Source organism: Octopus bimaculoides, chromosome 2 (genome assembly GCF_046866305.1).
Source record: "Octopus bimaculoides isolate indiv1 chromosome 2, ASM4686630v1, whole genome shotgun sequence".
In the NCBI taxonomy this organism is placed as follows: domain Eukaryota; kingdom Metazoa; phylum Mollusca; class Cephalopoda; order Octopoda; family Octopodidae; genus Octopus; species Octopus bimaculoides.
In genome coordinates this window covers 187449535-187463483 of record NC_142929.1, presented here as the reverse complement: position 1 = coordinate 187463483, position 13949 = coordinate 187449535, and the positions used below count along the sequence as shown (strand labels likewise).

At 39.3% G+C, this 13949-nt stretch overlaps 1 protein-coding gene across 6 annotated transcripts in view; it reads right to left on the bottom strand.

Moving 5' to 3' along the window:
• LOC106872595 (uncharacterized) overlaps positions 1–13949 on the bottom strand; it is a 156546-nt gene that overhangs the window by 112553 nt on the left and 30044 nt on the right. For all 6 annotated transcript variants that reach the window (XM_089348191.1, XM_089348193.1, XM_089348195.1 and 3 more), the window contains exons 2-3: positions 12464–12623; positions 1954–2013 (exon numbers count right to left, since the gene is read on the bottom strand). In XM_089348191.1, coding sequence (XP_089204317.1) covers positions 1954–2013; positions 12464–12512 — 109 coding nt within the window. In that variant the 5' untranslated portion in view covers positions 12513–12623. The remainder of the gene's footprint in view (positions 1–1953; positions 2014–12463; positions 12624–13949) is intronic.

Below are 13949 nucleotides of genomic sequence, written 5' to 3'. Positions count from 1 at the left end.
TAAAATATTGTAAATTTCTACTAATTGCCAACTTATAAGTGGATGTTCTGCAATGCGTTTTTTAGAGGTGAAACATTGGTCCTGTTGGAATCATTTCTATGCCTAATCATTATATTTTGTAGTAAGGGTTCTGAATGAGAAGGAAAGATGTGAAACAACCACCAAAAATAGCCATGCAAGAGTTTTCGGCCACTTCACATAAACCAGTCAAGATACAATGTTTTAAAATAGAAAAATGTCTATAATGAAAATTTATTACATAATTTTCATTTCAAGAAGTTACTGTCCATTGTTAATATTCCATGTGGCTTCCCTTAACCTGGGAAGAGATGCATACAAATCCTTTACCAACTTCACAGGTATGAGATGCCATTCTCTGAGGTTGAGCTCCCACAACTCTTCAAGAGTGCGTGGATTCTTCTGACGAACTCTTCTCTTTAGTTCTGTCCACATTTGCTTGATGATATATAAGCTAGGGATCTGAGGTGGCCAATATTTCAATATGGTAACACCTTCATCAGCCAACTCCGTTGTGTTGCATGCGATCTATGGCATGGATCTCTGTCATGCAGAAAAATCTCACCTTCATTCAAGTCTGGTATCAAATTGTCCTTCAGCAACTGGATGGATTTGGCACTATTCAAGTTACTGTCAATTTTAATCAACTTTCTTGAACCATCATCAGATTCCAGACTTGGATGTAGGTGAGATTTTTGTACATTGCAGCAATTATTTAAGCTAAGGGAAGCCACATGAAATATTAACAATGTACAGTACTCCTTGAAGTGAATATTATGGAATAAATTTTCATTATAGACATTTTTCTGTTTAAAAACACTGTATCTTGATTGGTTTATGTGAAGTGGCTGAAAACTTTTGCATGACTATTTTTGGTGGTCATCTCATGTCTTCCCCTCTCATTCAGAGTCCCTACTACAAAATATAATGATTAGGTATGGAAATGACTCCAACAGGGCCAATGTTTCATGTGTAAAAAATGCAATGTGGAAACATCCACTTATAAGTTGGCAATTAGTAGAAATTTACAATAGTTTAAAGTGGCCAAAGACTTTTGCACAGTACTATATGTGTGTAATTTAGTTTGAGCTAAATCCCTTTATATGAAATTTGGTAAACAGATACTGCTCAGAGAGAGAGAGAGAGTGTGTGTGTGTGCGTGTGCGTGTGTGTGTGTATGTGTGTGAAAAAAGATAGTTGTGACCAAGTCCTTTGGCAAACTAGTGACTGAGACTTTTGGTGATATGCTGTGCTTGAGAAAACTCAGCAGGTCAAGTGAAGTCATTGTTGTGGCTGTTGCCAGTGTCACATAACTGGCACCTGTGTCGGTGGCACATAAAATGCACCTTGCAAGCGTTGGGCCTCACGGGGGCAATGTGGCCAATGGTGGTGTCACATAACTAGTGCCCATGCCGGTGGCACATAAATAGCACCTTTCAAGCACTGGGCTTCACAGAGGCAATGACAAATGGCCAAGACCTTTGGCAATATGCTGTGCTTGAGAAGAAGACCCATCAAACCATGTGAAATCATAGTCATGGTAGATACTGGTGTCACGCAAACTGGCACCCGTGCTAGTGGCATATAAAAGTACCCATTACACTCTCAGAATGGTTGGCATTAGGAAGGGCATCTAGCCATAGAAACCATGCCAAATCAGACTGGAGTTTGGTGCAGCTCCTCAGCTTACCAGCCCTGGTAAAACTGTCCAACCTATGCCAGCATGGACAACGGGCACTAAATGATGATGATGATGGTGGTGGTGGTGGTGGTGGTGGTGATGATGATCAATTTTGACTTGGGGCTAAACAACAGCACACAGTATCTTTTGTCAACTATCTCAAAAATTTAACAAAGAAAAAGAAGAATAAATAAAAAGTTACGTAAGATAAACAAGCATGAAAGATAAATATATAAAAGCAAAGAGAGACTTACATGGTTTCTCTTCTATTTCCTCATAGGAATTAAAAATTATTTCATGCTTTATTTCGGTCGCTGTGAAAGTAACAGAAAATGAGCAAAATTTAAATGTTTTACTAAAATTACACTAGTAGAGGTAAAAATAAAATTATTTACAGATTAAAAAAAAAAAAAAATAAGCGAGACAACTTCAATTTAATTATAAATGGTAGCATGAAGTGGTAGGAGTGAATCTGGTAATTGAAAATGAGATTTACTTCATTAAGTCACCACTTAAGTACAGTAGCCTAGAATAACTTTATAGTCAAGGTAATAAAACAATATTTATTTGACTTGTACCAACTTCATAAAAAATTTTGAAAGCTCTCCTTTAGCTAATGTCATAGCTTTCAGTCAATTAAGCCTGGGTTTGATTAAATTATCAATGACAGACTGGTCCATGTTTATCCCGTCCTCGGTCAATGCTTCTTTCTTTTGTAATTAATGTAATTTTTGATGTTCTTGTTCACAACCTTCTCTCAAGATGTTCCCATTTGTGTCATATTTGATTAGGATCAAGACTTTGAGCAACCTATTTCAGAGTTTTCATTCAGTGTTCCCAAAACTGCAAGTTACAGATAATAGACCCTTCTCAAATATTTCATAATATTTGGGTCATTTAAAGACAGTGAGCAGTCAGAATCAGTAGCACTCCAGACAAAATGCTTAGTGGCATTTCACCCTTCTTCATGTTCTGAATTCAAATTTCGCCATGGTTGACTTTGTTTTCCATCCTTTTGGAGTTGATAAAATAAGTACCAGATGAACACTATGGTCAATGTAATTGACTTACCCCTCCTCCGAAATTGATGGCCTTATGTCAAAATTTCACCAGTCCTCGGTCAAATCGTCCAACCCATGCCAGCATGGAAAGCAGACGTTAAACGAGGATGATGATGATGATGATAATGATTTGGGTCATTTAAATTGTTTTCAACAATAATTAAGCTCTGAGCTGTCTTATTACCCAAACTACCCCTTTCTCATATGGTAACTTCCACTCTCCATACTAAGCTGTTCTTTGCAAACAATTTGATTCTATCCTCTTCCTCATCATCATTTAACATCCAACTTTCATGTTGGCATGGGCTGGACCCAAGTTTCAATTTTGTTGCACCACACATATTTGCCTTTAATTGGAAAATTGACAGATTTTGCTTCCATTGGACAATATTTATTGATGATCAAAATTCATAATAACCTCCCTCTAAGTAACCAGTCAGAAACTGTCAGTAGCTTCTAAAAGCTCTTCTTCCCTCTGAAATACCCTTTTCAATCCATCTCTTGACTATGGCATTTGCTTTTTGATGATTAATTTTAAAAATTGAGTTATTTTTTGATTGGACTTCTCACATTGATACTAGCCAATGACTTGCTCACATGTAAATTCATCAATATCTTTTTTCCAACAATGGCTTTCATTGTTTTTACATCTCCCTCCCCACCTCTTACACCCTGTATCATTTCCTTAGTCTCTGATCTATCTACAGGTTTATGATACTGCTGCTCTCCTCACCTTCCTATGCTACCACATGTCTCCTTCTTCAGTCATTTCTATCTCTTTCATCCCACTCCCTGCCATATCAATATCCATTCTTCCTGAGTGTTAAACTAATACACCTGCTTGTTGTTCCTTCACCTGTCTTCATCTTTTGTTTTCTGTAAATTTGAACTATTATATATATATATATATATATATATATATATATATGTATATATATATGTATATGTTAATCAATGACATTCCAGCTTAGTCTGACTCTCATCATCATCATCATCATCATCGTTTAACGTCCGCTTTCCATGCTAGCATGGGTTGGACGATTTGACTGAGGACTGGTGAAACCGGATGGCAACACCAGGCTCCAGTCTGATTTGGCAGAGTTTCTACAGCTGGATGCCCTTCCTAACGCCAACCACTCAGAGAGTGTAGTGGGTGCTTTTACGTGTCACCCGCACGAAAACGGCCACGCTCGAAATGGTGTCTTTTATGTGCCACCCGCACAAGCCAGTCCAGGGGCACTGGCAACGATCTCGCTCGAAAATCCTACAGGAGCCAGTCAGGCGGTACTGGCAACGGCCACGCTCAAAATGGTGCATCTCATGTGCCACCCGCACAAGAACCAGTCCAGGGGCACTGGCAACGATCTTACTTGGCTTGCCGGGTCTTCTCACGCACAGCCCATTTCCAAAGGTCTCGGTCCGTAGTCATCGCCTCGGTGAGGCCCAATGTACGAAGGTCTTGCCTCACCACCTCAGCCCAGGTCTTCCTGGGCCTACCTCTTCCACGGGTTCCCTCAACTGTTAGGGTGTGGCACTTTTTCACGCAGCTATCCTCCTCCATTCTCACCACATGTCCATACCAGCGCAATCGTCTCTCTTGCACGCCACAACTGATGCTTCTAATGTTCAGCTTTTCTCTCAAGATACTTACACTCTGACGGGTATTCACATTGACATTACACATCCAACGGAGCATACTGGCTTCATTCCTTGCGAGCTTACGTATGTCCTCAGCAGTTACAGCCCATGTTTCACTGCCATGTAGCATGGTTGTTCGTACGCATGCGTCATACAGTCTGCCTTTTACTCTGAGTGAGAGTCCCTTTGTCGCCAGCAGGGGTAAGAGCTCTCTAAACTTTGCCCAGGCTATTCTTATTCTAGCAGCTACACTTTCAGCGCACCCACCCCCACTACTAACTTGGTCTCCCAGATAGCGGAAGCTATCGACTACCTCTAGTTTTTCACCCTGGAATGAGATAGAGGTTGTTTCCTGTTTGTTTGCAGTCTTTATTGCACCTGAACATCTGCCACAAACAAAAACTAACTTGCTAGTTAACCTGCCTTTGATGTTGCTGCACCTCTTATGTGTCCATAGCTTGCACCGGGTACATCTTATAGAGTTACTACCTACTCCTTTTCTACATACTGAGCAGGGCCATCTACCTGAAGGGGTTTGTGTTTTATCTACCTTCCTACTTATTAGGATTTTGGTTTTAGCTAGGTTGACTCTAAGGCCCTTCAATTCTAGACCTTGCTTCCACACCTGAAACTTCTCCTCTAGTTCTGATAGTGACTCCGCAATTAGGGCAAGGTCATCAGCATAGAGGAGCTCCCAGGGGCAACCTGTCTTGAACTCCTCTGTGATTGCCTGGAGGACTATGGTAAATAATAGGGGGCTGAGGACGGAACCTTGGTGGACCCCTACCTCTACCCGGAATTCATTGCTGTACTCATTTCCAACCCTCACCTTACTGGCCGCATCTCTGTACATGGCTCGCACAGCTCTCACTAGCCATTCTTCTATCCCAAGTTTCCTCATTGACCACCAGATAAGGGATCGGGGGACCCTGTCAAAGGCTTTCTCCATGTCAACGAAAGCCAGGTACAGAGGTTTATCCTTGGCTAGGTATTTCTCTTGCAACTGTCTCACTAGAAATAAGGCATCAGTAGTGCTTTTACCTGGCACGAACCCAAACTGCATCTCATCTAAATTGATTCGCTCCCTAATTAGTTGGGCTATGACCCTCTCTGTAACTTTCATAACCTGATCTAACAGCTTGATGCCTCTGTAATTATTTGTATCTAAAGCGTCCCCTTTACCTTTGTAGCAGTTGACTATGATGCTGCTACACCAGTCATAGGGTATGACTCCTTCGTGTATCACCTGGTTCGTAATACGGGTGACTAGGCTATAGCCAACACTGCCAGATATTTTGAGCATCTCTGCAGTGATTCCTGATGGGCCGGGGGCTTTCCCGGTCTTCATACTCTTAATTGCTTTATCTACCCTGGTACTATCAACTCGGATAGCTGGTCCCTCTATTGGGTCGACATAAGGCAGGCTCTCTTTCTCCCATTCATTCTCTTTATTAAGCAATCTATCGTAGTGGCATCTCCAGACCTCTTTCTTTGCATCCTCATTTAATGCAAGCGTACCATCATCCATGCGAACACATTTCTCTCCTACAACATCACTATTCTCTCTCCTACACTGTCTTGCAACCCGAAATACCTCGAGTCTTTGGTCCTCACGGCGCAGAACATTGGCAAATCTTTCCTTATCTGCTTCCCCTCTGGCTAAATAAACCTGTCGCCTAGCCTCCCTTCTGGCACATTGGTACAATTCCCTGCTACCACCGTTCTTCCAGTCCTTCCAAGCTTGTTTCTTTTGTCTAATAGCCCTGTCTACCTCCTTGTTCCACCACCACGTTACTCTGGGTTGGGAGGGGACCTTACACCACCCACAAATCTGGTCGGTGGCTTTCAACAGGTTGTCCCGCAGAAATCTCCAATTGTCTTCCACGTTGTATGATGCTATATCCCCTTCTATTTCGTTAAATGCTTCAAGTAACTTGTCTCTAAGTCTCTGTCCGTTTGCAGGGTCTTTAAGCTTCCACACCCTTCTTCTCCAAGCCTGTCTAATTCTGGGCACCCATTTTGCCTTGATCCCAAAGTCGCTAACTACTAATCTATGTTGTGGGGTACATTCTTCGCCAGGGTAGGTTTTGGCATTTATAAGCCGCCCTCTTTCCCTATTTCTGGCGAGGATGTAGTCGATTTGGCTAGAGTGTCTGCCGGAGCGGTAGGTGACTAGGTGACTGGCAGGTTTCCTGAAGTTGGTATTGCAGACCATAAGATTGGTTGCATCACAGAACTCCAGCAGTCTGGTTCCCTCCTCGTTGCGGGAACCGAAGCCATAGCCTCCATGTATGCCATGGAAGCCCCCAGCACGACGTCCGACATGACCGTTGAAGTCTCCAGCCACAAAGAGAAGGTCCCTGTCACTCGTCGACGAGGTAGTTTGCAAGAGGGTGTCATAGAATTGGTCTTTCAGACCATCTGGTAGCCCAGGTTGAGGTGCATAGGCTGAGATGACAGTAGCTAATCTATGATGAAGCACTAGTCTGATCTTAAGTACTCTGTCACTTACTCTAACGACCTCGATTACCTTATCCACCCATTTCTCCGCTAGAAGTATTCCTACGCCCCCGACCCCGTCAGTGTTCCCTGCCCAGAAAATCTTGTACCTGTGTTCTTTGCCTGTGAGGAACCTTGCAGAACCTCCTCTCCATCTTACTTCCTGGATGCAGCACATATCTACGCATCTCCGTTCAAGCATCTCAACAATTTCACCAGATCTACCTTTCAGCGTGCCGACGTTGAGAGTGCCAATCCTAACAGTATGGGTGTTGGGGGTGTGGGCCTGTAGCCTGGGAAGAGGAAAAGCAGTGTCGTGTACCTGAAAAGAAAACTTGCAATTGGAAGAATTCATAAGCAAAACATTACCTGCAACCTGCAAACATTTCTCAACCTTAATGCGCTACCCAAAGGTAGGGGAGAGGATGGCCAAGGCCACTAGATGGGTTCCGGGAGACAGCCGAGGTTGACAGGATGACAAAGGGATGAACTTCCGGTGGAGGGGGTGGGATGACAGAGGAATGAACTTCCGGTGGAGGGGGCGGGATGACGGAGAAATGAACTTCCGGTGGAGGGGGCGGGATGACAGAGGAATGAACTTCCGGTGGAGGGGGTGGGATGACAGAGGAATGAACTTCCGGTGGAGGGGGTGGGATGACAGAGGAATGAACTTCCGGTGGAGGGGTGGGATGACAGAGGAATGAACTTCCGGTGGAGGGGGTGGGATGACAGAGGAATGAACTTCCGGTGGAGGGGGTGGGATGGCAGAGGAATGAACTTCCGGTGGAGGGGGTGGGATGACAGAGGAATGAACTTCCGGTGGAGGGGGTGGGATGACAGAGGAATGAACTTCCGGTGGAGGGGGTGGGATGGCAGAGGAATGAACTTCCGGTGGGAGGGGGTGGGATGACAGAGGAATGAACTTCCGGTGGAGGGGGTGGGATGACAGAGGAATGAACTTCCGGTGGAGGGGGTGGGATGACAGAGGAATGAACTTCCGGTGGAGGGGGTGGGATGACAGAGGAATGAACTTCCGGTGGAGGGGGTGGGATGACAGAGGGATGACAGAGGAATGAACTTCCGGTGGAGGGGGTGGGAGGGCGGGTTACCGCCAGCGAGTAGAGAGGGCTCTTAATTGTAGATTTTAAATATTTGAGAGACAACAATGCATAAATCGTAATTTTTTAAAAGAGCAATGAATTCTGGGTGATTAGAATATTATTATTTCCAATTTTTCCAATTTTACAATATTGAAATAAACTAGTACTTTCATGTGTTATGCAATCATCAGGTTTATGTAGTGAGAGTTATGTTCCACAACTTGACTACTGTAGTGAAATGGTTAGATTTGTCCCTTAAATACCCTCAATGGGCTCCAGTGGGCTGAATCTTACTGTATTTTGACCAATCAGTATGTGGCTAAGATGTCTCAGTTTGGTGAATATAACAATGTGGTTAGCATTTATGCTGCTTTTCTCAATGAAAACAGGAATGTTGTTTACAATATTCCAAAATATAGTCAAACAATTATTCCTTTAGGTGCAGTCAAAGTAAAGAATCCCTGACATGCCCACCAAACTGTGATGTCTAAGCCACACACCAATTGATTAAAATATTTAATTGAGAAAAGCAGGATAAATGTTAACCACATTGGTGCATTCACCAAACTGTGACATCATAGCCACATACTGATTGGTCAAAATACAGTTCATAAGATTCTGCCTGCTGGAGCCTACCGGAGGGTATTTAAAGGACAAATCTAACCATTTCACTATGGTTGTCAGTTGTGGAACATGATTGTCACTACATAAAACTGATGATTGCGTAAACACATGAAAGTACTAGTTTATTTCAATATTGTAAAATTAGAAAAATTGGAAATAATAGAATGTGAAAATTAGACTAAGCTGGAATTTCATTGATTAATATATTCTTCAATACACAACCATACAAACTCGGATACATATATATATATATATATATATATATATATATATATACTAACAGAAATACCCGGCGTTGCCCGGGTTAAAGAGAATAATGAAATCTAAAAACGCCGTCTAGACTACGCATCATCTTTATATATAGAGATGTATATACACACACGCACCCAAACACACGTATATATATGTATATCAATATAAATATATGAAAGTCAATGAAGCTTCGTAAAAGAAGGTGATCATGTACATACTTTCTTGCTGTTGTGATTATAACACCTCGTTGTAAACTATGTTCCTTGTTTTCCCTTGTGGAGCATATACAAATAGGTTTTTTTTTGCTGCCCACTCTTGAGCAGCCAACATACAGTTGTCCATGTGAGAAGCAGGGCTCTTCCAAGAGAAGACCAGCTACAGACAGTGTTTGATCCTGAGATTTGTTTATGGACATGGCAAAAGTCACACGAAGGGGGAATTCTAGTCTTCTGAATGTAAAAGGAATGTATGCTCCTGATGGAGTAAGAGGAATTCTTGGAATAAAGACGTCATCCCCTTTTGCACATCCAGAAAGAATGGTAGCCTCAATAACGTGTGACATCATTTTCTAAATAATGCTCATCTGTTATGTTCGGGTTAAAATTTCATCAACATCAAAAATATATGAATTTTCATGGGAGTTATGGCCATTATGCAAAGAATATAATTTCCAAATTTCATAAAGATAAATTCAGTACTTTTGACGTAGTTTTGTATAAGAAAACAAATGACTAATGTGTGTGTTTGTGTGCATGTGTATGTGTGTGTGATGGGTGTATATATGTATAGATATTTGTATGCATGTATATATGTATATATGTGTACATATTACATGTACATCTATATATATATATATATATATATATATACATCTACACATATGTATACATATACATGTATGTATAGATCTATATATATATATATATATATATATATATATACGTGTACATCTATATGTATACGTATACATCTCTCTCTCTCTCTCTCTCTCTCTTTCTCTGAAAGTATCTGTCATTACAGTATCGAAATGGTGTACATATACATGTATATGTATACATATACATCTCTCTCTCTCTCTCTTTGTCTCTCTCTTTCTGTCTCTCTCTTTCTGTCTCTCTCTTTCTCTCTCTGTGAAAGTATCTGTCACTACAGTATCGAAATGTGATTGTTTCAGTTAGTGGAATAGTTTCATTTTTAAAGTGAAACTATTTGACATGAGTGTTTTTGTTTCACTTTTGACACTTAATACTTAAATAGTGGAGGAGATATTATGTTGCCGTGTACTCGAACTCTGCAAGAAGTTAATAATTTTTTTTACTAAAACACAACTGGAACCCTAAGTAAGGCATGTGTAAAATTTGAATGAAATTGGTTGCGTAGTTCTCGAGTTTTAGGGATTCACACAGACAGACAGACAGACACACATTCTCATTTATATATATATATATATATATATATATATATATATATATATATATATATATATATGTATACTTTTCTACTCTCGGCACAAGGCCCAAAATTTTGGGGAGGGGGCCAGTTGATTAGATCAACCTCAATATGCAACTGGTACTTAATTTATTGACCTTGAAAGGATGAAAAGTAAAGTCGACCTCGGTGGATTTTGAATTCAGAACGTAAAGACAGACAAAATACTGCTAAATATATATATATATATATATATATATATATATATATATATATATATATATATATATATATATATACATATAAATTTGACATGGCTGATTCTTTCTTGTCTTAGGATTCACGGTCAAACAGCTGGGTGGAATTGCGTGGAAAATTACACAGATGTATAGAATGATCCAGTGGTGATGCTGGGCTTTGTATTTTTCATAGCTCCCATGGTTACTGAGATAATCTACTATAATAATACTCTTGTATTTATGAATGAGAAAAGAAGTGGTGATAGATGAATAAGGAAGGAAGGGGTGATGTCATACTTGGTAGTGGGATGATGAAAATTGTACACTGAAAAAAATAAATCAAACAGCGTTTCAACTCTGTGTGAATATATGTGTGTGTATGTAAAAGGGGGGGGTATGTGAATGTGTGTGTGTGTGTGTGTGCATATGCGCATGCAATGGAAGTGGGATATTTCATCTTTGTTCAGTTAGTATTTGGGCTTATTTTTTGATTTGGTTGAATCTTGTTTTTTTTTTGTTTGTTGTTGGTCAGTTATTTTTAGTTTTTTTGACAGAAAAGAAAGTCATTCTAAAATTATTTCTTAACGTAATCATGCCCAAACAAGTCGAATGCAGATTTTACAGCCACATCATCCAAACTGACTGGGTGAAAGCGGGCTTAGCTGCTAGTATATATATATATATATATATATATATATATATATATATATATATATATATATATATATATATATATATATATATATTACTTCCTATGTAAACAAACAAGTCTGTTTTAGAAGCAATGAAATGTATTGTAGAACAAGTAGAAAGATAAATTTTATTCAACACGTAAATACTAAACAGTATATATATATATATATATATATATATATATACAGGATAAAATCCTTTTTTAAAAGCAGAAAAATTTGCTGGAAAACTTTTCTGCTTTTAAAAAAGGATTTTATCCTGTATATATATACTGTTCAGTTTTTTCGCGTTGAATAAAATTTATCTTTCTACTTGTTCTATATATATATATATATATATATATATATATATATAGGTCATTGCCAGTGCCACTAGACTGGCTCCCGTGCAGGTGGCATGTAAAAAACACCCTTTTGAGCGTAGCCGTTGCCAGTACCGTGTGACTGGCTCTCGTGCCGGTGGCACGTAAAAGCACCCACTACACTCTCGGAGTGGTTGGCGTTAGGAAGGGCATCCAGCTGTAGACACTCTGCCAGATCAGATTGGAGCCTGGTGTAGCCTTCTGGCTTGCCAGTCCTCAGTCAAATCGTCCAACCCATGCAAGCATGGAAAGTGGACATTAAACGATGATGATGATGATAAAGATTATATATATATATATATATATATATATATATATATATATACACACACATACAGCTGTTGTACTAGTTATAATAGCTATTGTTAATGTTTGTAGTTGCTGCTACTATTGTTCCTGATGCTAATGTTGTCATTGTTGTTTAATGTTGCTGAAGCAGATGTGATGGGGATTGAAGCTAGAAAGCATCTGCTCCTCTTTGCAAACAAAAACGGGGATGAGAATTTATTGATCTATGCATATAAGAGTCATATCCAATTAGAAATCAATATGTGTGTCATATCCAATCAAAAACCAATATACATAATATCCACTCAAAGACACAGTATGTGTTATATCCAGTCAGAAATCAATGTATCTTGTCAAATGCTAACAAACACTGAACAACATAAAACAAACTTCAGTGGGAGTCCTAGAAAACAAATCACATTTGTCAATAACAATCAGAGAATGAAGTTCATAAGAAGAACATTTTTATATTTCAAGCTGGATTTTTTATTAGGGACAAAATGAGAACAAGTCTGATGATGAGATGTAAATATTTACTGCTAAACACATTCAAATGTTGTGAACAAGAAACAGATACTTACATTGAAACCCTTTTTTAATAAGGGTACTCCTTCTGAATAAAGAGTACATGGTGGACTGTTGGGTAGCTTGATGACTTAGTAACTTGATTATCTGAGTGCTAGACAGCTTGGTAAGTTGACTGATTAATTGGTTAGTTTCAACTAATCAGGTAGAATGTACCTAATAGAATGGAAAAAACAAGATTACAAAAATCATCAAAATAGCAATTTGATACATCTAGCACCAGGCCCAGGACATTTCAGTGATGATGGCAAACAAAGCTGATGCCAGATTCTTCCATGGAAATTGGATTCAAAACAGTAAAATATTGTAATAGATATTGTCCAGCTATTTGTGACAACCTCGACTACTCTTATATTTATGATGGTGGTGGTGGTGGTCGTGGTGGTGGTGATGGAGACATTAATGATGGTACTGTTGATGAAGATGATAATGATGATAAAGAAACTGATGATTATGTCAATAATTATGATGATTTCTAATTTAGGAACATGGTGGGAGTTATAGCAGAGTTTAGGTGAAGTTTTTTGACCCAGCAAAGAAGAAAAGCAAGTCGGCCTCAGGAATAGTGGATTGTCTGCACATACTCCTAGATTAAGATAAAAGTTCTCAAGGTTTGGGTACAGATTTTTGTCACTGTTCCCAAGACTCCAATAACAGTTTCAGAATAATGGACTTGTTAACTTCTCTGTCCCAGCACTTGAAGATTTTATCCTTCAAGTCAGTATAATATTTTACTTTTTGTTTTCTTTTTTTTTACTCTGGTGTCTAATAGGCAATCCACATTAATTACAATATATAGTCACTTCTGTTGACAACTATGATATCCAGTCTGTTCTAGTCTTCTTTCTGTGCAATGAGCTGCTTCCTCATTATCCTGTCCAACTCATCCTTTCTCAATAATTCTTGTACTATACCACATTTGCAATACTCTCATGTTGATTACGAGTACCACGTTTCCTATATTCAATTTGGATATTGAAATCATTCTCCAAAAATGTTCTTTACTGAGAACTTTACTCTTTCCTTCTCGTGATTTTGTTGCTTTACTGTATTCCCAGGTGTTTATGTTTCTTCTACATTTAATGATTTTGTATTTTCAACAAGTATACAAAAGTTCAATAAATAAAGTATAAAAATATAAAATAGATCAGGTAGATCTATTCCACTACAGTAAGTTTTCCCCCACTTCATCTCTAGCATAGCACATTTCCGATACTGAAAATTTTCCCAATTTTATTACGAAATATTTTTATATAAGGAGTCTAGTTGGTTCTAGTCTTTGCCATAAAACTTTAAATAATCCCTAAATAGACTATTGTAGGGCACTGCCCAAGGATTTATAGCAGATGAACTGTAAACAGGAAATTCATTGTGGGCTAGCTTGGGAGCTGGTCTGTGGCGAAGTTGACTTCTGGTTAAACGGGCTTTCAACTAAGCAAGAGTTGACTGCCAGTTGTCACCCTCATGTATTTAACTGAATAA